This window comes from Sciurus vulgaris, assembly GCF_902686455.1.
Source record: "Sciurus vulgaris genome assembly, chromosome: 9".
NCBI classification, from domain to species: domain Eukaryota; kingdom Metazoa; phylum Chordata; class Mammalia; order Rodentia; family Sciuridae; genus Sciurus; species Sciurus vulgaris.
Window position 1 is genome coordinate 46,009,532 of NC_136469.1, and position 26,176 is coordinate 46,035,707.

A 26,176-nucleotide genomic window follows, 5' to 3' on the forward strand; every position below is an offset into this window, starting at 1 on the left:
AAAAAATTAAGCTCCCCAAATTACTGCATAAGAAGCTCTGACTTCTTGACTGCAGGATTGCAGACTGGACTCGTGGGTCTTGAGGGTGAAACGTTAACTCCTCTTCCTCTCCACGTTCTTGGCTGGAGATACCCTGTGGGTTAAGTTTGGAAAGAGGAAAAAGAGGAGCGGGCAGTTTTGATATTTCACTTAGGAAGAATTTAATGAGTAAGTCAGGCGGTAAAGGCCAGCTATTGAGAGAAGAAATTCAACTCAAAAAGTTGCAGTTGCGACCGTTCAAAAAAAAAGGGGCGGGGAGAAAAGGAAGAGAAATAATGGCTGGGGGGCGGGGGATGACAGGGGAGAAAGGGACTGGTCAAAGAAAACCTGAAGTGGAAAAAGGAAGAGTATGCTTTGCAATTTGTTGATTCTCATGCTCTTCTCTCACTCCCTCCAGAAGATAGAAAAGTTCTGGATGCGAGAGAGCACTTCATTCAGACTTGTGGAGAAGCATCTGCTTTACCCTTCCCGACTCCCGCCGAGTCCTTCCCTGTCTCCGGGCGATGGGGTGCAGCAGGCGACCCTCTTAAGAAGCAGCAGCCCTAACTACCCTCGGGGTCCCTTAAGGCTCGGGCAGCACGCAGATCTCCCTCTAGTAAAAGGTTTCCTTCTATCGTCCATCCTCCAGGAAAAGAAAAAAGGAAAGATTGAGCCTCTAAACCGGCCTTCCCCCTTCCCCCTCTTCCTGGGGGACCAAAGGAAGAAAGTACTATTCTATGATTCACTGGCGAGAAAAGAGGGAGGAGGCAAAAGAACTCTGAGATCCAAAACTAAATAAGTTAGCCCAGAAAACGCAAGCAGGGTACAGCGCCTCCGCTGGATGCACCAGCCGGCGGCGAGCAAGTGGGCCCGGTGTAGACAGGCCTCCGGGCCGGGACCCTGCCTCGCTCCCCACGCGCTGCTGCAGCCGGGAGAAGGAATCTGCCCCCAAGTGCCTGCAGAGAAGCGGGTGGTTAGCGGCAGAAGGGAATCAGGAAACGACTTTTTTCTCACTTCGCCGCCTGGTGAGTGTTGGGAAGATTGGCAAACGCCTAGGAGAATCGGGAAACACAGAGCCCTGGGAAAGTGAAGGTAATCGGGAAGCCTGTTCGCTCCTGGCAATTGCTCATTTGCCGGGATAAAAGCAAGACGCAGCGGCTCAACTTTGCAGTGCTTTCCAGGTGTTGGGACCACCGGACATACTGCCAACCTCATCACCCTCCGTGCGTGCGCGCCTTGTTCAAACTGGCTCCACAACGTGGAAGACGCTCTGTTACTAAATGGCCCTATCCAGTGTGATTATCTGGTCCCTATTTGTTTCCTTTTCGCTCCCGAGAACTTTTGAGCGGAAATATTAACTTTTTTTCCCCCCTGTGGAAGCTACTCTAGGAAGCGAGAAGAAGGAAAAAAGTGAAATCCGATGGAGAAGAGCGGTTTTTCCTAGGTTTCCGGTCGTCCTATCTGTTAAGTCATCCTTATTAGAAGATTAAAGTTGTGGGAAGGGGTGACAGTTGAGAAGGGCACAGGATTACTTGCCAGGTGAAGACTCTTCGCGGTCTGTTGGGTGTACCTTCCTGCGTGCATGCGTGCGCCAGCGGCGGCGCGGAGTGCTGGATTTTGCGCGTGGAGTCTCAGCTTGGACCCGAGTGAATGGCCCCCAGGGGCCGCGCGGAGCTTCCGCCTCCGCAGCCTCCACCGCCTCCACCTCAACAGGTCTGGCTCTGGCCTGGAAAAATGCTAGCTATGGGTGCTCTGGCAGGCTTCTGGGTCCTCAGCCTCCTCACCTATGGTTACCTGTCCTGGGGCCAGGGCTTAGAGGACGAGGAAGAAGGGTCCCTGCGAGTTCAAGCTGGAGAAAGACCTGAGCCCAGCACGACTGCCACCTCCCAGCCCCATCTCATTTTCATCCTGGCAGATGACCAGGGATTTAGAGATGTGGGTTACCATGGATCTGAGATAAAGACACCCACTCTTGACAAGCTTGCTGCCGAAGGAGTTAAACTGGAGAACTACTATGTCCAGCCCATTTGCACACCATCCAGGAGTCAGTTCATTACTGGAAAGTAAGTATTATTCTTATATATATATTCCTTGGAGAAATATTTAAGCATTTGATTAAGATCCAGCTCTTAATTTAAGGAAGTAACAAAGTATGGGGAACAACTGAATGGATGAATGAATGAATGATGTACGGTATTGGGGCATGGCATTAAACATTAATGCCCGGTTTAATGAACCTTGATCATCTAGTCAGTAGTCATCTCGTTTTCCTTAGGATCAGAGCCAGCTGTGAGCTTTTGAATGAGGTCAGGACTGTAACACTCCTCCACCAACCAGAGAACTCCAGAAGCAGTACCGATTCCAAGTTTATTCTGACTTTAAAGTATGCTCAGTTTTGCTTTCTGGTGTCACAGTAGGATTCATACTGGTCGCCTGATGATGCGGTGGCGCACGTCTGTAATCCCATTGGCTCAGGAGCCTGAGGCAGAAGTTTCCTGAGTTCAAAGCCAGCCTTAGCAAGAGCGAGGTGTTAAACAACGCAGTGAGACCCTTGTCTCTAAATAAAATATAAAATAGTGCTGCGGATGTGGCTCAGTGGTCGAGTGACCTTGAGTTCAATCCTCAGTAACGCTCAATTCCCCGAAAAAAAATTCACACTGGTCATCAATGATAAGAAGCACAGCCCAAAATTTTCTACAACTCTTGCTTGTTCTTAAATCTAGAATTGAATGATGAAAGTCACAGGTCACCACAAAGAGAAAGGGGGTCACAACAACAGATGGAAGGTAATGTAAAATCTAATCATTGCGTATAGGACTCTGCTTGGGTCTTTGTTGGTTAAATTTTTTTCTTCTTGTGGCGTCACTATGAGGCCTTATTTAATTGCCAAGGCAGTTCTCAAAATACAAGAAAGTTCATGGTAAATACTCAACAAAAATAAGATTCCTGAAGTTTTCTACTGCTCCTCACAGAACTAACAATTTTCTGAGTAACAATGCTCAGGTTATTTGGATGCTCAAGTGTTCTTAATATTGCCATCGTTTTCCTAAATAGCCAAATCTTCCACTTAATTAAGGTGTTCACACATTTTCATATTTGTGCTCTATCCGATCAGGATATAGGTTACTGTAACTGATTTCATTGCCCCAGTTCAGTCTGGAATGGAGAGAAAGCAGGAGAACCAGGAATCAAACTACTTCTGGATAGAGGTAGAAAAGAAACCTTAATAGTTTCACTCTATAGGCCTTGTGATTTCAGTTGCAGGACAGGGAACCCTTCCTTTACTGAAGTTATTCTTGGAATTGGATCCTATAGGAGTAGCCAGTATCCATTGGAAAAATAAAGACTACAATATTTTTTAGGAATCTCTGTCTTGCAAAGACTTTTGCTTACAGCATAATTTCCACTGATTAGCAAACTGTCAAAACTTAGCATCACTGCTAGAAAAACAAACAAACAAAAAAATCCTTAAAGAGGAATCCCACTGTATGTACTTCTGAGTCAACTTAAAGGTTAATTATGCATTATAAAGTCAAGGGCATTTGATATTTACAATGGAACAGATTGTTGGCTGGAAAACAAGAAGTCCATCTGGTGGCCTGGAGGTCAAGTTCTTCATGTTTAATCTCAACTATCTTATATTTAGCTCATGAAATGAATGTGTCATATAGCCTCACTAGACCTGTTCTTCTAATTTATAAAACTGAAATTTGTGCAGATAGCCAACGGTACTTGAAAAATATGTAATTAAATTGTATGAGTATATTTTTCACAATAAAGTGTATGTTCAGGGTTTTTCATCAAACAAGAAAAATATCTTGCACTGATAAGATATTGAGGTTCTAATCTTTTGATATTCATGTTTACTTAAGATGAAACAAATTAAGCTGGAAATAATTCCTAATTTTTCTCTTTGGTCAGAGGTTGACTCTTCTATACTCTCAATGCAAATATTTAATAAGAAGATTTCTTTTCATATTAAAACTTTCTATTCAGTGCAACAAGTTGTATTACTGTTCTCTGGACAGAAAGTTAAAATATCTTGTGTTACTTGATTTAAATTTCTATTTAAATTAACAGTTAAAGACATTTCACCTCTAGTTTTCCTTTTAAACAAATTGCTGGAACTTTCCTTTAAATGAACACAGATGTAAAAAAGAAAGTGGTTATAGAAACTTAGCTCCAGGCTCAATATTAATACTACAGGGCCCAAAGAATATGGTCATTTATCCTCTCTATGAGCACATGTCTAGCCTTTCTGGATCCTCTAAAGCAAAAAAGGAAGCAATAAAATTCCAAATGGACTGAATTATTTCAAGGGGAAAAATAGGTTATGTGAAATGTAAGAGTATTCAAATATCTTCACATGACAAAAGAAGAGTTGAAATGATAGAAGCTAAATTTATTTTAATACTATTTAACAAAACAGCCCTTTCATAATATTTTGCTGTGGTCAAATGTAAAAAAAAAACTTTTTTTTGACTGTACACATCTATAACAAATTCCAGATTCTTTTAAAAATTCATCATACCAGTCCAGCAGTATTGAATATCAATTAGCCCATGAGTAAGCATCAACTGTGTTCAGATCGCTGTGTTGGAGCTGTGAGGAGCAGATAAGGAGCAAGCCCTAATCTCCAGATAGTCATTCTCCAATTGGAGTGTGCAAAAAGAATCATCAAAATGCTAGTTAAAATGCAGATCTCTGCACTTAATCAGTGATTCAGCTTCAGTAGGTCTAGAACTGAATCCAGAAATCACCAGGAATTTAATGAGCAAGTCAGGTTATCGTGATGATAACACTCTGGTAATAAAATAAGAGTGTTAGTATTAAATGGTAGCATCTACTGAGCAGTCACTATGTTCTGGGATAATGTATCTTATGCACGTTTTCTCATTTAATGATTATGACAACTCTATGGAGGTAGCTGTGACTGTTACTTGCATTTTATATAGATGTGACAACAGATTCCAAGAGATGTTAATTATAAAGACGTTCTGGTCATTGGACTTTGAGAAACAGCACTCTCGGTGTTGAATGTTGACCTGTTGAGACGAAAGTTTGCCTGGGAAAGTGGCTGCATTAGTTGGGTTTATTTCAAGGTAATTTTCTTTTTTTTTTTTTAAGAAAATAATGACACATTGCAAATAATGACATGGAGAAATGGCAACATTTCTTCTTAAAAGAGAACATAATGAAGGCTTCAGAATGAAAAGTTTTGCAAAATTTAGACATGTGTTTATTGAAGCATACAGAACAGGGACGATGGGCAGTCTGAACTAAATTCATATCTTTAACAATAATTTTGTGGTTTTTCTATTCTGTTTTTTATTTAGCCCAATTGAAATACTTAGATGATCATTTTAACAAATGCAAAGGTAACTCCAACAGTGTGCCAGGATATTTGATAAATTCATTTCACTTAAAACATACCCCTATCCAACTGCTGCACTTTGCCAAGGATAATCACTCTCCTGACTTCTAACACCTTAGAATAATTTTGTCTATTTCTGAACTTTATATGAGTGGAATTAAAGTGAAGGTACTATCTTATGTCTGACTTCTTTTAACATCATGTTTATAAAACTTTTCCATGGTGTTGTCTGTGAATACAATTTGTTCATTCTCAGCATTAAACAGTGTTCCTTTGTATAAATATACTACAGTTTATCCATTCTACTGTTTATAGATATTTGGTTCTTTCCAGTGTTGCGCTATTATGAATAGTGCTGCCATAAACATGCTTCTGTATGTTTTTTGGTAAACACATGTATACATTTTTCTTGAATACTTACCAAGAAGTGGAATTGCTGGGCTATAGGGAATGTACATGTTCAATTTTTGTAGATATTACCTAACAGTTTCCAAAGTGATGCTACCAGTTTACACTGTCACTAGCTATTGTATGGGGAGTTCCATTTGCTTCACATCCTTGTCAGCATTCGGTATTGTCTTTTTTCATTTTAGTCTTTCTGGTCATTTTGCACTGGTAGTCCATTACTGTTTTAAATTTTCCTTTCCCTGATAATTAATGAACTCTTGTGTCTTCATATAGTTTTATGACCATTTGGATATCTCATTTTAAGAAGCATTCATTCAAGTCTTTAGCCTCTTTTCTCTTAATGTGATTGTTTTCTCCTTACTGATTTGTGGTAATTCTATTCTATTCCTTTGTTATATATTTATATTGCAAATATCTTCTTCCACTCCAGCCTGCTTATTCACTTTCAATGTTTTTTGTTTGTTTTGGTGAATAAGTTTAAATTTTATCATAATCCGTTTACATTCTTTTTACATCCTATTTAAGATATTCTTGCCTACCTCATGATCATAACAGGTTTTTTTCTCCAAAAGTCTTACTGCTTTACTTTTATATCTAGATCTACAATTCATTTGCAATTAATTTTAGTATGGTATAAATCAGAGTTCAAGATAATTTTTTTCTACCTGTATATTTATTTATCTCAGTTTATTAAAATCTCTACTGCAGTGCCACCTTCTTCATGAAACAGATGAATGTCCACATTTTGTCTGTTGCTGGACTTTGTTCTGTCCATTGTCTGTCTTTGTGCCAATTTGCAATTCTCTTAATTACTGTAGCTTTATAATATATATTGATATTTAGAATTTATGTCCTCCTGTTTATTATTCAAAGTTGCCTTTGCTAATCTTTACCAATTCATTTATTTTAATAGGAAAGAAGGAGGAGAATGATATACAGATACAAATAGGTCAGAAAATTTGGCTTTGGAAATATGAAGTCATTCTGGATTACTCTACTAAGTAATATAACAAGTGGTACCATCAGCTGAGAAAGAAGATCTAGAGGTTTAAAGAGAGAGAGATAAAATATTCTTCTAGGACAGTAAGCATATTGAGTAAGGATGCTGGGCAGTAATGAAAGCTCACTTGAGATTTGGAGTCATAAATTTTTGCAGAGCCCAGTCATCATTTGTTTGCTTTTCTCCCGTCACACTCAGTTGCTTTGGTGCAGAGGCAGTGAAGGTGAAGGGGAGGACTGAACTATATTTGGGGATTTCCCAAATGAATAGAATGGTAGGTCATGGACTCTGAATGAATCTCTGGGGAGTTTATGTTCTCTAAAAGAGCGCTGGGGTGAATGGATTGCCTGTCTTGAAGCAGGTGAAGTAAGACACTACAGTAAATTTGAAAAGCTACAAAGATAGGTAATAGTATTTGGGGTAGTGTATACTGGGACCAAAATTTTGTAAGCAGTGAATTTATTTTTTTATTTTTTTATTTTTTTAATGATGGGGGAGTGAGTGCTAAAGTGAGATGCAGGAAAACATTTTTGGAAGTGAAAAGGGAAAGATTAGAAATTGGATGGATCATTCCCATGAATGTCTAAGTCATTGATAGTTAGGGGCGAAGTAGTGGTATGAGGAAGTAAGCCCATTTGGGGATCATCTTTGAATGGGGAATCAGGGGAGAGACCTGGGACTGGTTAAAAAACTCTTTAACAGGAACAATAGTGATTCTATCTATAGTCCCTTACCTTGTTTTTCAAAGGAGTTGAGCTTATAAAGGGAGTCAGAAACCAAAATTGTTCAGAAGCACCCGTGAGAGAATTAGAACTCCCACCCCTTCTCCAGGTTCTGTGATATTTGGATGTAGGTAAAAGCCCAGTCCCGAGTTAACAGTATAACCAGCAATCAATTAGAGCAAAAAAGTAGAAAATGTCCAGGAAAGAGTTAAGGGCAAAGGGGACTCTCTAAATAATAGACTTTCAATAACAGAACTTGTGGAAGAGGACTAGGAGTTCATATAGAGAAGGGGTGAATCAGAGTAGAGGATGCAGACAGAGTTTAGACTCAGTGAAAGTTGATATGTTGGGAAGATTGGAGTTTTGGTGAAGACTTAAATAAATGGGGCTGAAAGGTATAGTGCGATGTTTTTTCTAGAAGCTCTCTTAAGAAATAGTAAGGGTTTGGTTTTAATTATAGCTTTTCTCTGGAGATTGAGCTGGGTCTTCTGACTGTCCATCGCCAACTACTGGAGCGGAAATAGGTAGAGTTAGGTATGCAGCCTGCAGCTCTAGGAAGATGAGAATGAATGTAGACCTGTGTGGACTGCAGGGGGTTGCAAAGGCAGAAGAATGAGTCTTCCAGGGGATAACCAAGGACTGCCTTAAGATGCTAAATTCTCAGTTTATAATTGTGCTAGTGTTGGAAACTGAAAAAGTAGCTGAATTCTTTTAGTCATTCTCATAGGAGAGAGTCCAGAGGAAGCTTAGGGGACTAGGTTCAGTTAGTTCATTTCATGGGTTTCCTCTCAGCTTGGATTGAAAGGTCGAGTTCGTGGGTGCTTCCTTGTCCATCCACTTTACTCAGGGCCTGTTTTAAGTAGCATTCTACACCTGGAGAGTACTCAGTAAATATCAGCTGGTAAGAGTTCACTCATTACCTTTATAAATAGTTAATACATAAACATTTTTAAAAATGTAATACCGATTCAGAAGAAATAGAAATTTTCTTCAAGTCTTACTTTGACTTTGGAAAAATGAATATAGCAAGTGGATAAGATGGCTTTAAAACCTCACATGTGCATGTGATAAAGAGTAGTTCAACAGTTGGGACCATTCTACAGGAGCCGCCAATTCCTATTTGACCCTGAGGTTGTTCTCATGATAGAATCATGGTCAAGTAAGCTATTGGCTCACCCTGATGATCAAAGCCCTCAGTTTTAAGAGAGTCTTTTCTAAAAAGACATGCTTTGAAGTGAATCCCTGTTCAGGTAATACTATTGAGTTTCCTGATTACATGGTCTGAAAGGTGGAGATTTATCCAGGTGCAGAGGGCTAAGCACATCTGGTTTCATCCAGTGACCTTTATCAGAGATCAGAGATGGAAGGATTGAAAGACCGGGAGCTCCTGCTCTTAATGTAGGCTCAGTGTGAAAGCTTCTTTTATTTCAAAGTTTGGTTTCATTTTTTTTTCTGTAGTAATATTCTAGAATTAATTTTAAATTAATCTTTTCCTGTACTTCATTCTGACATAATTAGACTCTGTTGAGATGTTCTTTTATCATTCTAAGTATTAAATATTCCCAGTAGTGTTACCTAATCGGGGAGGCATCTATTTCTCTTGTGTGCTCTATTTTGAAAAGACTTTCTGCCTCTAATCTTTTACTCCCTTTTCTAATTCACCCAACACATTTGCATTGCTAAAACATGATTCTCATTACATCGCCACCCTCAGCAAATGTCCCCCTGGTTCTCCAGTAACTACCAAAAAAATGAGAAAAGAAATGAATCCTTTTTACTGAGGGCCTTCCTATGCCACTTGCTTTTCAGACATCCTGTCATTTGATCTTCACATCTGCCCCGAAGGCAAAATAATTTTATTATTTTGAGAAATATTAATAAAATATTTAACAAATGTCCTCATTTTATGGATGGCATATAAAAATTTTAGAGGGTTATATAAATAGGTCACATCACAGAGCTTCTAATCCACAGAGCAAATGCTTGAACCTAAGCTTGTTCAAAAACCCTCACTGACTTAACAAAATCCTCATTGTTTCCGTCATCCCATTCCGCCTCCTACAAAATTGTAAGCTCCCTAGTCCAGTCTTCAAACAAAAATATTAGCCTCTATACCTTTAAACTCTGCTCAAGAGAGTCAGATGGTTTCATTTCTCCAGCAAAATCTGACATCTCTTTTCTTTTGCTGTCTCTGCTCCCTGGAATTCATAGCCTTCTCTTTGCCCCAAATGCCAACCACCCATTAAGACTCAGCTAAAAAACCACATTCCCCATACAATTTTCCATGTTTCCTTAGCCAGAAATAATTTATCTCAACGATGACCTTTCATAATTCTTTCTAGAACTGTCTTATTAGCCATGATTTTCCACTCGTTCACAGCTATTACCAAACCTTTTGCTCCTTTCCTGGTCCCCTGAGAAGAGAGACTGATTTATAATCTCCATAAATCTCACAGCACCCAATCCGGTGCTTTGTACTAATAGGCACTAAGCAAATGTGTGAAGAATGAATGAATGAATAGATGAGTAATGAGTATTTATTTCCCTCTGACAGGCAACGTGATTGAGCAGAAATAGCATAGTGAGAAAATCAAGTCACAGTGCTGATTCGACTAACAAGCTCCTGACTGTGACCTTGAATAAGTTATTTAATCTTTCTGAGCCACATTGTTTTCATCTGTAGAATATGAAAATGAATGTCATTTACCTTTCCAACCTCAGAAATTATTTCACTGATCAAATGAGGTAACATGAAAATAGTTTGAGAACTTGCATATTATGTAACTTTTAAGTAAAAATTCTTTTAAACTTAGATCTATGTCTCCATGCATTTTAATCAATGCAAACCTTAAAATAACTGGCTATTTGTTCTTTTTTAAAGATTTCTGTGAGCATATTCAGCTCTCTCTCTTCTCCAATTTCATTGTCAATTTACAAAATTAAAATTAAACCCTATGTATATTTTTTAACCCTATATATTTTAATTTTAGATACTTTATCTTCTAAGAACATAATGATATTGTTCTAAAGTGTTCAGGAAAGTGCTGAGGGGTGAATTTTCTTAAGTTTCTGCACTTTCAGATTGTTGTAGTTGTTGGTTGTCATGCTTGGCAGAACCTACTGGAACCCCACTAAGCCTGTGACAAGCGAGAACAGCTGTGTATTTCAACAGCGATGTTAAAAGTCTAACACTAAAGGAGAAATTTGCAAACAAGGTAATGGGAAAAACAGTAATTACTTAACATTCCTTAAATCAACAATACTTCTAAAGCATTTTACTGAATAGCATTAATATATCTTATTCAGTTTTGAATGTCGGCTCACCCAGGGACTATTGCCCCACAGGTACACAGAAAATAATTTCGAATGAATATTTTGTGTTCTAGATTTCAGGACCTTGTGTGTTCTGTGATAATTATTTCAATTGCCTCTTAAATTATTATGATGCCTGCAGCTTCTGATCCATACTCCACAATAGGACCTGAGTGAAATTTCTATAACATAGTCCAATTCCTGCCACTCCCCCACTTTAAAATTTTTAACAGCTCCTACTTCCTGTATACAGCTGCCCAATTGCTAAGAATTCCATATAAGGACCTGCAAAGTCCAGCCTCTGATAAGGTTATGGTGCAATCTCTCAGTGCTTCCTCATTTATACTCTCTAGATTATCACTGCCCAGATGCTTGTGCTTTCCCCCAGGGCAACATCTCTTATCTCCTTTATCCTTCTGAATAGGTTCCTTTGCTAGCATGGCCGCCTTTGTCCTCTGGGAAGACACTGCTGCATCCTTCAGATGGTCCACCACCCTCATCTCTGCAATCCTTTTCTGACCATCTTTTCACCCCACCCTGGCAAAGTTGAGTACATTTTCTTTAGTCTCTTTTTCATATTTCTCTTTCAATTTTCATAATGAAATGTTACAATTATTTACTTACCGCTTTCCTCCCAATACCCCACAATTTAGTATAATAAACCAAATTATAAAATCTGTAGAGTCTAGTTTTTAAAAGCTTACAGAAAGAACTATAGTTAACAGTAAGGAACTTGTGTGACCTGAGTCACATAACTTTATGATTCAGATTTCTCAAGGAAAAATGGAGATGATTCTTGTACTTAACTTGTGGAGTTTATTGAGAGGATTAAGTTTATGTACATTAAGAACTTAGAACAGGGCCTGCCTTGCGGAAACCCGTGTAACCTTAATAATCCTGGTTGTCTCCAGGCAGAGCAATTTAAAACTACCCCATAATTAGTCTCTGAATATTTATTGATAAACAGACTCTCAAAAAATAGTCAATAATCACATTGAATCAAGTGAAAATCTCTGAGAAAATCTTAAAATAACTGTTTTAATGACTAACATATTTGAGTTAATTCTTAATTTCAGGAGTTTTCACATTTTTATCAACTAGTAATTACTTAAAATATAAAGAAGTGTTTTGATTTAAAAATTATCAATGTTCATATCACCTTTTCTCATCAACTGAGATAATATCGTTGATAATTAGACATGGATATTGAGAGGGGTAACAATTTTAAACAATTGCTCAAATAATTTTCAACTTTCTCATATTCAGGGAAAGCACACATGTTAAATGGGAGTTATTTGAGAAGGAGTGGCATAAGATTGAATGCCTAGGTCTAAGCACTAGCTCCCCACTTAACAATGAAATTTAAGTTCTTTGGAGCTTGTGAGTCTCCTCATTCAATGAGAGAACAGGAACTTCACAGATCATTACTTACTGTTGAACTTATCTTAGTAAATGAGACCAGATTTGTAAAAGCCTGGCATATAATAGATGCTGAATATATTTTAGTTTTAGGTTTAACTGAATTCCTCAGGGATATATTTTGAATAGAAAAATGAATCATTCCAAAAATCTCAACTATTCTTATCATTTTTTCCCAAAATGAGTCTATGTAGAATCCTAATAAGAAATTATAAGTTTACCTTATATAGATAGGTTTTCCACATCTTTTCATTACTATAACAAGAAGTGGCAGCTAACACAGACTAAAAGAATTCTTAGAGCTCAAAGAATGTTGCTTATCATTTTTCCAGTTCCTTCATTTTATAACAATGACTTAGAATATCTCTCCACTGACTGAACAGAATCAATAATAAAATGTCTCTCCTATATCACCAACACCTAATCTTCAAATAGCTGGGCCTCATGGGGAGACAATCCAAAAAATAACCACTAAGGTCATTGTCCCCTTGCTGAAGCAGTATACTGATAAGCTTTCTCCATACATCCTTGTCCTGGGACCTGGTAGAGAGGGTTAAAAACAAAAACAGAGAAGCTGAGAAATTGACTAGACCCTGTGTGAGTACCAGAATACAGATTTCTCTCTCTACTAAATCATTTCTATTTCTCTCTCTACTAAATCATTTCAAGACTCAAGTAGGCTTGGTAAGCACTGTTTGGCAACATTCAGTGCCCGAGAAGGTCCATCCAACAGGTAGATACAGCAACAAGGACTTCTTTGACAACTGATACTTGGTGAAATTAAATGCATGCCACAAACAAAACAGGCACTCAGAACTATCCAGTGATTTCTTTTTTACCTCCCTCTATTGTGTCCCCTTCCTCAGAACGACTATTTCCCAAACTTCTTGTCTCTTCTAATTGCAAATGTCCTCTTATCAGCTCATTTCCTTACTTCGAAGTTCCACAAGAAGAACAAAAACAATAATACATTATCTCTTTTATATTACCAACACCAAATTTATGAACCTACCTGCATTGACCACCATGTTTTCTGCCTTCCTTCTCCTAGGCATTGAAGTACATCTATCAATCGAAGACACAAGCCTCCAGAGCTCTGAGCTCTTTCTTATGTCCTCAAGAACCTGATTCCTACAATTTCACCCTTTCTCTTCTTCATTATTGCTTTCTCTCTCTACTAAATCATTTCTATCAGTGCAAATGAGTTTAAATTCCTTCTATCTAAAAACAACAACAAAAAAAGTGAACACACTTGCTCCAAATTCTCTGCTCTCCTACCTTGCAAAAATTCACAAAAGAACTATCTGTACTTGCCAACTCCATTCCAATTATTAACCCATTTTATTTAAATCTAGACTATAAATTTGATGGTATTTCTGTATCATAATATTCATTTTCACCACAGGCGATCTATGTTATAAGATTTTAAGTGATACTATAATTTACTATATATTTATAGAGAGATAGTGCTACAATTTTGAAGCTGAAGAACTGAAAATTTAAGTTGTTTTATCAGATTATAAAAATTATCTTTGGGTTTGAACAGTTTGCAAGATAGTCTTTGAACAGCAGGTTCTTGCATTGGGTAAGACTGCTACTAAGCTATCTGAACTGAGCAACTCAGACTTATCAAATTAAATTTTAATTAGGTTCAGATTTTTAAAACACATTTGAAAGTATAAACTCAAACACTCAAAATCAGTGTTTTGCTCTGATTATTTTCTTAACTAAAGAATTTAGTTAAAGATGGCATATAAGTGATAAGGAATTTACTTTCTATATATTAATTTCTAATGTATATCCTCCAATATAACTATCTCTAAATATGTGTGTATATCTACATCTGTATCTTCTTCATAATATTCTCAAAGCCTCATAACTCTAAAATAATAATTATTATCTACATTTTACATATGAGAATTCAAGCTCAGAGAAGTAAATTGTTTTGGCCAAGGTCCCATGGTAAATAATGAAGCTAGGATTCCAAATCCAAGGTGATTTTTCAACTACGTTACCTTGATGATCCATAGGATTGGTTTGGTATAGTTGCACAACTTATCTTCAGAGTGGAAGTCAATAAATATTCAAGTAGAGCAAGAGCAGACTGAAAAAAATATACTTATTCTAAAACCAGAAATTCATTTTCAAACTGATTTTCCCATAAAATTTTGGGAAATTGGAATAAGTTTTTCTTCTTTATTTCATATATAAATTTAAAATGACAATAGTCTGTCACAATTTCTAAGAATATTTAAACCATTAATCAAACTATACTTTCTCATTATTGAGATGAAATATCTTAACATTTTATTATCATAATTTCTTAAATATTCAACAAGCACAGATCCCTCAAGATATTTAAAATATAATTCCAATTCTATTTTTATTACTGTATTTTGAAGTAACCATTATATAATTTCTATAAAATACTTTAAATTTGACTTTGAAGACTTTTAATAGTTTTTCCATATATATTGATTCTAATAACCTCTTAAGTTATTAAAAATTAGACGTTTAGAACTGCAAACAGTACAAGAAAATTACATGGAGAACTTGTTAAACATTATTCCCCTCATCTCTACCTTAGAAATAATTTTATTTTAGAAATCTAAATTCTGCATTTCCAAGAAATTCTCTGGTGACAGTGAAGTTGTTGGTCTGGGACCATACCGCCTAACACTGCAATAGAGTCCTGGTCTTTGATGCTCCATGGCCATTATTACTGTCTTCCTCTCTCATTTTCCCACTCTCATTTATTTAACACCTAGTATATGCATATAGACATTTACTGTGCAAGTCAGTTGATTCATGTCTTTTTTGCCTCAAACATATCTGTTTTCCTCTGCAACTGAAAGCTTGGTTTCAGGTCTCACAGATTCATCCCTTGAAAGAGACATGGTCCATATTAAATTGCTTCTGTTCTCCCATAAAATGAGTGATAAAAATGTTCCTATTTTAGGCAAAGCCATTGGCTCAAGAACAAAGAACAACTGAATTTCTAAAACAAAATCGTGAAATTAAAGATACTAGGAGATATAAACATATGAATATTGCTTTCTTTAAAACTTCAGCCATAATGCCAACTTGAAAAAATGGATGGTTGTCGCTCGCAATGACGACTCTTACACGATCTTCCTCAAGCAGTTTTATTACCCCAGGTTCTTACAGAGTTCCCGTAGATCTTCTTCCTCCCCCTACCCCAGAAACCATTCCCTTATAGAGCCCATCAGCCAATCAGCAGCCTGTCCACGTGCACATCACATGGACTCAGCCAGTCCATTGGCAGTTGCCCCGTGGCATGCGGTGTTCCCGTGCATCTCATGCTCCCGGTGTCAGACCTCCTGAAAGTTGTTTACCACCTAAGTGCTCCGAGGAACTTCCGCTCAGCGCCATCTTAGCTCTCAGACTTAATGGCCGATGGGCGGGGCCCGTCACAGATGGTTCTCTTGGGTTCAAATAATTAAGCTATGAATTTGATCTTAATTTTCATCAGTTTCTGGATGTATTCATACATAGCATAACATACTAAGGAGCTGTAACCATCTGAATTAGCTAGGGAGTTTGTTGCCATCATGTACCTCTAAAAGAAAGCTGAGTCAGTTGGATCAAAGATCTGAGATTTGCTAAAATAATCCAGTGATTTTTTTTTTTTGGGGGGTGGGGGTTGGTACAGAGAATTGAACTCAGGGACCTCAACCACTGAGCCACATCCCCAGCCCTATTTTGTATTTTATTTAGAGACAGGGTGTCGCTAAGTTGCTTAGGGCCTCGCTAAGTTTCCGAGGCTAGCTTTGAACTCAAGATTCTCCTGGCTCACTCTCCAGAGTTGCTGGGATTACAGGCACGTTACCACCACAACCAGCCTAATGATTTGTTTCTAACAGAACTTTGCAGATCCCTTTTCTGATGTGCCTCTGAATGATGTCAGACGTCAAAAGAACCAAACAAAAAACATAAGTAATTAAAAATAGAGTTTTTGAGACTAATATTAATATTTTGTCATTTTCTCTCACCTGGAACCATAAGGTTGGTGTTATTATTTCTCAGCTTTTAAAGAGACTCCAAAGTTAAATTCATATCCTTAGATACTCTATAATGGAGAAAACTATGCATTGATTAATTTGTAGGCCTTCTTGACTTTCCATTGCCAGTTAATGGTTCTTGAAGTTGCTACCCTTAATTTAATTGGTCTTGTGTTTATTTTCCTGAAATTCAATCATCATTCATTCATTCCTTCAATATTGAGCACCTAGTCTTTGTCAGGTACTATTCTGAGACACTGGAAAACACCATGTAAGTACTTGTTCTCATGACATTTGAACTTCAGAGCAAGGAGATACACATAAAATAGTAAAATAGATAGTATACTAGAGGTTAATGTGCTCTATGACAGATAATAAGGCAGTAAAGAGAATGTGGAGTCACAGCAGTTGAGAGGGCAATACCATGCACTGCTCAGGGAAGGTCGCACAAAGAGATGAAGTAAGAGAGGAAGCCTTATGAGTAGCTGCTCTGAGCAGAAATGTGTAGGTCCTGTGACAAGAGCATTTCTGGTGTGTTCAGGTACCTTGAAGAGGTCAGTTAGCCTGGACCAGAGAGAGGACAGGAAAGGGTAAGAGGAATTGGGGTCAAAGCAGTTAAAAAAGTCGGATCCTGCAGGCCAAGTGTGTTAGCTTTTTGTCACTGCGACAAATATCTGAGAAAGTCAACTTAAAGGAGGAAATACTTATTTGAGCTCATGTTTCAGAGATTTCAGTCCATGGTTGACTGGTTCCAAGGCAGAAATGCCATGGTAGAAAGGTGTGGTGGAGTAAAGCTGCTCACCTCATGGCAACCTGGAAGCAGAAAAAGAGAGGGAGAGGCAGAAGATTATATACACCCTTCCAGGACACATCCTCAGTGATCTACTTCCTCCAACTAGGCCTCACTCCTAAAATGTCCACCACCCTTCTACAATGCCATCAGCTCCATCGATGAGTTTAATGCCCTCAAGATAGAATCACTTCCCCAGAGGCTCACCTCTGCATTGAAGCATTGGGGATCAAACCTTCAAACCAGGAGTCTTAAGGGGACACTTCATATTCCAAACCATAACGCCAAGACAAGGACTTTTCCTCTGAGTGAAATGGGAGCCATTGGAAGGCTTGGACCAGATGAGTGACATGATCCAACTTGAGTTTTAGCACAGTTGCTTTAACAGCTGTGTTGTGGATATATTGTAGAAGTAAGGTTTACCCCAGAAGACCTGTTAATGAGTCCCTGGCATTGTGAGAGAGAATGGGGTGTGGAGAGAGGTGATGAGAGGAGTGGATACTGAGTGTATTCCACACTTAGAGCAGACAAAAGTTATTGATGGACTCCAAACAAGATGAGAAGAAAAGGAGGAACTGAAGACAACTTTAAGGTTACTCATTCAAATACTAGCAAAAAGAAAACAGAAAAAGGCAGTGCTTGGCCAAGCAGATAGTTCCAACTGGTTATAAGTTCTAGGAATCTCTTTGTCAATTACATCTGTCACTTCAAATCCACTAATGAATAATAATTGACTTTTTTTCCTCCTCTCCTTTGTGCAACTTCCTTAGGTTTGTTGTTGTTGTTCTAATTAGTTGTACATGACAGCAGAATGCATTTATACATTTTGATAGATCATACATAAATGGAGTGTAATTTCTCATTTTTCTGATTATTCATATAGGATCACATTCATTGGTCATGCAGTCATTTATGTACATGAGGTAACAATGTCTTCCCTTAGCAATTAGGGATACTTTTTTTTTTTATCCTTATAGTCAGTCAGAAGGTCTGCATTTGAATTCTGGTTTAGATACTCACTAATATTTCAAAAGAAGACAAAGCAGTGCAGATGAATGTGGAGGAGGGGTCCTGTCAGGGCAGAAGTGCTTTCTGACCCTGTGCCTGTCCCAGGATGGCATTCGCTGGATGAATTTCCCATTCTCCACCTCTGTCCTACCTCAGGTTCACAGGTGCAAACCCTGCATAATATTAGCCCATCCAATTGCTCAGATCGTTGGTGAGAAAAGGAAAACAACAAGGAGATCCTATGTATGAGCTCAATATTCCTATTTCCATCAAAACAAAAATGCTAACTTCAGTTGATTGCATTAAATATCCATTTTGTACACATGCACACATACACACACACACCAATGTGCACACATGCACACATACACTTTTCTTCTTTTGGATGCATGACATGGCAAGAGTTTGAATGGTAGTTACTGGTCGACTTTACATCTGAATTTTTTAGAGTTATTGTTTTAGGGGATTTACTTCTGGCAAGATATTTTTAAAAATTAGGCACACACTTTATGTTTGAAAATGGCTAACAATACATCCTTTGCTTTTATTTTTAGAAAACAATTTTCATTTCAAACTGTTGCACATGGTCGCCTCTTCTTTGTTCTCTAAGAGCAAAGCACTTGTTGAACAGCTTATGAAGCACCCTCAGTAAATTGTATTACCACCATCTTCTGCTGTTGTCATCTGGGCCAGAGAGTTAACAGCTGCACAGACACTGAGAAAATTTTTATTGAGATGAATGTTTGCTTTAATGCATTTTCCTAAGCAACCACACCCAGTTTTGAAATCAAAATATCCAACCTCCATCTGATACCACGTCAGCCCAAACATTTCCTTTCTTGGGTTTTAAGGACAAGAACTCCAAGAAATTTCATTCTGATGCAGAAGAAATTTTTCAATTCTTTATTTCTTAAGGAAACTCAAATCTAAGAAGTATTTTACAATTTCAGATACCTCTTCTGAGTCTCTTGATTTTAAATCTCAGTGCGAAACTTTCGGCGAGCATATCACCTTGTCATGTAAGTGTTCTTTCACTTTTCTAGTGCTGGAAGCATGCAGGACTGAGCAGCCTTTGAGTGTCAGGTCGCCCTGCTGTCTAGGCAGGAACTATACTGTACTTTTCTCCCATTACTTATATTTGACCTAGAGGAGCTGGCCAGTTCACACGTTTATCTGCCATAGGTAAATTGGCTTATTTCCTTGTTGGACTTGAAACTTGTTCTATGATTTGCAAACACTTTTACACTGTGGAATGTTTCATTCAAATGACTTCTTTGACAGAAAAACACAGAACATAAAACAGATGAAAGCAGAGCTCCTGGCAGAAGTTCCTAGCACTAACCCCCTCCTTCCAAGGCAGGCTCAGGGTACTTCTGCCCAAGCTCTAGGGCTCCTGGGTCATGTTTGAAACACTGGCTTATTTCATGTACTCCAGGGGTGTTTTTCCGACATATCAAGAGAGATAAGTTGCTGACTTAATGCTACAAATGAGTAACATGTTCATAATGTAATCATGCTCAATAGGCATCAAGTTACAAAATGTAAAATGAATGACTCAACAATAAAAGCCACCAGATCTCTTAAGTGCATCTTTTATAAAAGAGATTTGATTGTATTTTTTGCAAAGTGTGGCTTTCATTTTGATGCATATGCCAGAATCAAGTATAACTGTGAAGCAGTTTGATAATAATCTTATGGCATCACAATGCTACAGTGGAGGTTGACATGCAAAACAGGGCACAGGGAGGCACATGGAAAATAACAATGAAATAGAAATGTCCCTAAAGTAGAGACAATTTCTCAGACAATATCAGACTTTCAAGTTTTTCTCTTGTCATCAAATACCTTTTCAATAGCCCAGTAGAGAGAGAAAGAGTACATGGAAATGATTATTCAATAACTAAGTTGTAGATAAGTATTTTACAAAAATGATACAGGCAACTACTACAAAAAAATCATTTTCCATTGATGTATATTATTTGAGATGCTACTACAGCTCATTATCATTGCCTCATTTTTAGCATGTCATCATTTCAACCTTATTTTTATCAACATCTCATTATCATTTCTCTAACTCTGCAAAAGGGAAATCAGTAGGAAACTACTGAGATGAGAAATAAGAAACTGAAAAAAACACATAATGATAATAGTAAAAACTGAAAAGTGACTAAAAGTTAAAAAGATAGTGATAGAAGGAACATTACTTAAAGCCCCATAGAATATAGACTTGAATAGGAGAAACTAGAAGACTTCAGAAAATGTTCTGTTTGGGTGGCTGGTAAATCATACCAACATGAACCAAAGTATACATTCACCATGATGGAAGGTGAGGAATATTCTGACTTTGAACTGTGCCATTTGGCTCCATATTTTCATTCCATCTTTCAGAAACCAAATGCCATTTGATAATATGCCACTGTATGAACACATTCTGTTGAAGCAGTTAATCCCATGTTGGCAGTAGGCACCAAATGGTCTTTAAAAATCACATTAAATTAACATAAAGTAAAACAGAGAATGTCTGTAAACATTTAAAATTAAAAGTTACACTTGATCATCATCATCTCTTTAAATAAAAAAATGATAGAACGTTGATTCTCCTAAAAAATATCGCAAATTCATAAAAGATACAGGAAACCAGGAAATGCTGTTTCTTTCTTCCCAGTGCCTCATAAGAGCTAAAAATTTTTTATCCCTTGAGATCATGAAATTGTTCACAGGTTTACATTTGTCCCTAAAGTTCAAATAGCTAAGTGTCTCAGAGAACTTTATTACTCTGACTCATATTTGGCCAGATGATTCAATATTAGGGAATTGAGTCACCAAGTCAGACTGAGTCTGTGCATTTGGAACATTAAACAGAAGATTTTTCAAAGGAAATGTCAGGCATATTTAAAAGGAGAGCTGTTAATGAGACAGAACACTGGACTGAGGGTAAACAAATTATCCCCTGCAACAGTGTGCTGTTGGATTTTGAGGCCTATGTTCTGTGTGATCTGTTCAGCAGTGTCCACAGCAATGTGAGACAGAGTACTTGATTTCACAACACTAGTCTGAAAAGAACTGTTCCCTTACAGTTCTCATTATTAAAATTTCTTATTGTGTTTAAATTACTATTTTAAGAAGAAAGTTCATTTTTATGCCCCACTCCTGGCTATGAACAGCTTTGATTCTAGAGTTTTTGAAAGTGTGGTAGAGAAGAAATGGAGAGAGTGTAACCTGAGGGAGGGGTTTGAAGCAAAGAAAAGAGGAATTACTGTGGTAATTAAAAAGGTAGTGGGTTCAGAGGAAGTATATTTTCAAGATAGAAAGGTGTGAGGGAAGGCAGAGCAGAATTTGTAGGGGAATTAGAAATAAAAGTTAAAAAGTAACAAGAAGTCAATTTGTACCACAATTGCCCTCTTCTCTGCCTATTTGAAATTTTACTGTCCTTGAAGATCCAGGCCAATGCCATGTCCTTCTCCAAATCCTCCATGCCCTAAGTTCTGTGTGTGTATACTTGTATATATGTAACAGCTAAAGATAAAATATGGTAGCTAATATCCATAAAGAAAAAAACGTTAACCGCTCTGTAATGTAGGGATCTGGTATTTATCAAAGCTAACGGTTTAAAGAGCTGCTTTGATTATTATAGGTGTCTGGTGTGGGTATGAATAGAAAAATAATGGATTCCTTACTTTTCCTACACATGGGTAAACATTAGTCCACATCCTGTCATTAGTATGACACCGATAAACACCATTTGTGCTTCTGGTCGTGCACATAAGTTTTAACACTAATTTTGCTTCTATACCTTCTCTTGCCATTTAGACTGGATTTCATAGTACAAGACTTTATGCACAGGAACATTTTGATAAGGTAGCTGATTTTACCAGACTGTTTCACTGGATTCAAGATGTATCAGAACTGGTATTCAGCTTTCTTTTCCATGTACGTCTGGAAGGAGGGAGTCAGAGGAAATAGAGACTCCCAGCAATGGCAACAGCTGGAAGGCATCTCTAATTATATTCTGGGAGAACTTGGGCTGCATTCATAGTTTTCCATATGCCGGCTTACCAGTTTCTTTTTAAAAGGTTCCCAGCATAACATGTAAATTTTAAAAGATTTGTTGCACTTGTATATGTCACTCAATATTAAGTTGTTGTTCTTGAGCACCTTAGCATGGAATATAGAGTGGTAATCACTAAATCTTAACTTAGAAGATGTTCTCCAGACAGGATGTCTTAGATCTGTGTTTGCCCCATTTATTACATATTAATAAAAATTTTAAGACTGGGGTTGGGGATATAACTCAGTTGGTAGAGTGCTTGCCTCACATGCATAAGGCCCTGGGTTCAATGCCCAGCACTGCTAAATAAATAAATAAATAAATAAATAAATAAAAACCAAAAATTTAAGACTGCCATTACATCATAAAATTAAGAGAAAGAAATATTTAAGCCTTGCATATGAAATTCCACCCTTGCTCTTAGGTTGTTGTTTTTTTTTCATCACACTAAAAAAATTGTAGTTTTGGCTGCAGGTAATATTAATTTTTTTTAAGAAGCAGAAAAAGAAGTAAATCGTTGCCTTTAATATGCAAACAAATCAGTCTCAAGGAAACCGTGAAAGCACATGCAGGGCACTCGTGATGGTAGTTTTTGTTCTCAAACAGTAGAGGCAGGGCTTAGAGTTGTTGGTTTGTGTTCTTCAATCTTCCTATCTTGAAAAGGTTTGATTAAGATTTTCCTACTCACTGGAACTAAAGACCCACATTGGTCCCAGAAGAACAACTTTAAAGACTCATTGCCACTCTTAACTATAGGATTATTCTACTATTTTACATTTTATCTTCCAATAAATTGTATTGTTTATTAACCTTGCAAACATCAAGGACTTTTTCTGTTCACTTTTCTCAGCAAATGTCTCTGAAATTAACTTTTTAAAAAAAGAAATCCTAAGATTTAAGGATGCTAACAAATATTTAAATAAATATTCGTAATACCTTTTGGGAGAGCTGAGAATAAAGGAACTGTCACCATCCGAAGGCATCAGACATTATGTTGAAGATTCATTGCTATTAGCTATTATGAATCTTTCTGAAGGTCCTCCTCCCCAAACCTAGCCTTGTCCAAAAACATTTCATGTTCTGAGCTATTGACAAGTATTAAAGACATTAGCTATTCCAAAGTAAGATGCATCTTCCAATTTATGACCACATACATAACTCTACAGGTTCATTTTGCTACTAAATTGCAACAACCTGGAAATGGCCAACTGCCATCAGTCTTTTCCTTTTATCATTTTTCCTCCATTAAGGCGTTGCAATTGTCTTCCTAAGTTGCACATCACATGATTGTAGTGTTGGCTGAAAAGGATAAGATTGTCAGAGGCTGCAATTGCAACACCCCATCTTGGCCCAAGAGCCTCCTCATATTCCACCACCTTGCTATCTTTCCAGAATCCTTCCCACTACTTCCTTCAATACCCCTTCTTCTACTTGCAATGGTCATGCCATCATCTCAGAAATGTATATTTTTCTCATATTTCTATGTCTTGGCACAGGCTATTGCTTTTGAAGTGTCCCTGACCCATTTTTTTTTTGTCCTGATTTATCCTTCAGAACTCAAATCAAATATTATTTCTTCATATATTCCTGCAGACAAGTTTCCCCTTTTCAGTTCATTTTATGTTCATTTGCCAGTACCACAGCCCTCATCCTTGTATTCTCCATTGTATTCTGAAATCTTCCATGGCCCTTATAAATTTGTCTGCCCCAGTATCTGACATCATAGTATGTAAACTGCCAATAAATATTAGATGAATGTGTGGTTCCACTGATTTCTAATATTTTTATAAAATTTCTTTATTTTTCTACTGTAATATCTAGATCTCCATCTCTTATTCATTCTAAATGATTAATAATGTACTCTGTATTCTGGGAGAACAATATTTTAAATACACCCTGTGAGAAGGGGAGGTTCCTTTATTATTATGAATAATTTGAATCTGAATCTATTTTATTATAAATGCATTTTTTGTAAAGTGGTTTTATTTCACTTGCTTTCAGAATCACCACAAACTGTTCTCCTCAATATTTTATTTAAGACAAAGAAATTACAGGAGATATATTTTGTTTTAGCTTGGGACTATAGCTCAATAGATGTTCAACTTCTCCAATACTGGTTTGAAAAATTGCTATGTTTCAATACATATATATTACTTTGTCCCACCTACTACTCATCCAGAGTCAGTTAATAGATGGGGTTCAGTAAATACTTGATTATGAGAGAGTAACCTAAGTCAAGCCAGTCGGAAATATAAAAATAAGAAAGAGAGAAAGGGAAAAAGAGAAATTATTATCAGCCTGTAAGCCAAACAGCTACCATTTACATAGTTGACATGGAAACATAAATATATGCTAAGTTTTTACCACGTATTTTATAACCATTTGGACTTGGTAATTATCTTGTAGGAAAACTATTATATCTCTCTTTCATAAATTTCAAATCATAAAATTGTTTTCTCATAAAACTCATTTGGATAAAACCCATTAGTTTTACTTATTATAAGTGGAAAGAATTTGTATTTGCCACATTTCATTAACACATTAGTATTCTGATTAAAATCAGGGTCTGTACACAGGGTTGAATTATCTACTTCTCTTGAGTAACATGATTATTGTTGTCCTGGAACAATTAGGAATGAGTTTGCAGCAGCTCTGGACATGGTCCATTTCTTTATGTTCGATTTGAGTTACATGAGAGTTAATGATCCACAAAAGATAATTTTCATTAAAAAAAAATCTGGAGAAGAAAATTCCAAAGCTTTCTCTGATGTAAAATTGTTTTCAACCACATAATCAGGAAAGTGCTCCTTCATGACCGATTTAAATTCCAGTTAGGCTGCTTCTGCCCTCCCCCATACTCAGTGGGATTATATACTCACCAGAAGCTATCATTTTCATACCTTATAAGTTACTTTAATTCATTCCTCAGTCTCTAGTTCCTTGAACTTTTTTTTTCATGGATATTTTTCTTTTTTATCATGATTGGATTACACATATACTAAGAGCTCAATGTGAAATAAATGCTAGTAAAGCACTGTAGTTTTCAGAAACTGTATTATGGGTTATGTAGATATATTAAAGTTTACATATAACAAATACATTTTACGACACAGAAAAGAACATTTTGTTGCAATGACTACTCTCCTAACTTCTAACATAAACAGGATAGAGCAGAATAGATAAACTAGATTAGAATAAGCCAACCCATGTTGTATTCTTCCTAACAGAAGTGAATTTACAAGAAAATGCTCATTTAAAGAAAATATGTCAGTGAAGATAAATAGGTTGTATGTAAATCATAGGTTATTTAAATTTCTGATATTTGGAATTTTGTTAATTATAAAAATGGTACTTTTGCTACCTCAGACTTAGGTTAATGAAAATATGATACCTTGTCAAGAGGTGGTAAATACAATGGGGAAAAAAAACCAATTTAAGGAAAAAAAATTGTTTTTTTTTTTTTTTGTGTTCATTTTTTTGGGGGGGGTGGGTTTCTGGGGGATTAAACCCTGAGGTGCTTTACTACTTGAGTTACATCCCCACCCCATTTTATTGATTTTTTAAATTTAGATAGGGTTTCTCTAATTTGTCCAGATTGACCTCAAACTTGTGATGTTCCTGCCTTACCTCCCAAGTCCCTGGGATTACAGTACAGGAACTGTTGTTTTAAAAGTGCACTCAGGGAAGGTATCTGTGACGAGGAGGCATTTAAGGCTGGAATAAAAATGAAGGACAAACTATCCCAAAATTGGTCCTGGCTGGGAGAGCAAAAGTGGCAAAGGGCATGAGATGGGAGCTGTTGTGGCATATTTGAAAACTGTTCAGTAGGCTGGTGTGGAGCGAGAGGGCAGTGTGGTAGGAAACAAGAATTGGACAAAGTCAGGGTCAGACTGCATATTGACTGGCCGCCCATCCTAAGAACTTAGAAATTCAGCTCAAATGTGATGAGATGTCACTGAATGGTTTTCACCACAGGTGTGACATGATCTTATTTATATTCCAAGTGACTTATCTTAATCTTAGTACCTCAGACAAACTGCAGGAGAGAGGGCTAC

At 37.1% G+C, this 26,176-nt stretch overlaps 1 protein-coding gene across 1 annotated transcript in view; it reads left to right on the plus strand.

Moving 5' to 3' along the window:
- The first annotated feature begins 465 nt into the window (after window positions 1-465).
- ARSJ (arylsulfatase family member J) overlaps window positions 466-26,176 on the plus strand; it is a 73,313-nt gene continuing 47,602 nt past the window's right edge. The window contains exon 1 of the mRNA XM_079153457.1: window positions 466-2,081. Within this exon, the coding sequence (XP_079009583.1) occupies window positions 1,669-2,081 (413 nt within the window). The 5' untranslated portion in view covers window positions 466-1,668. The remainder of the gene's footprint in view (window positions 2,082-26,176) is intronic.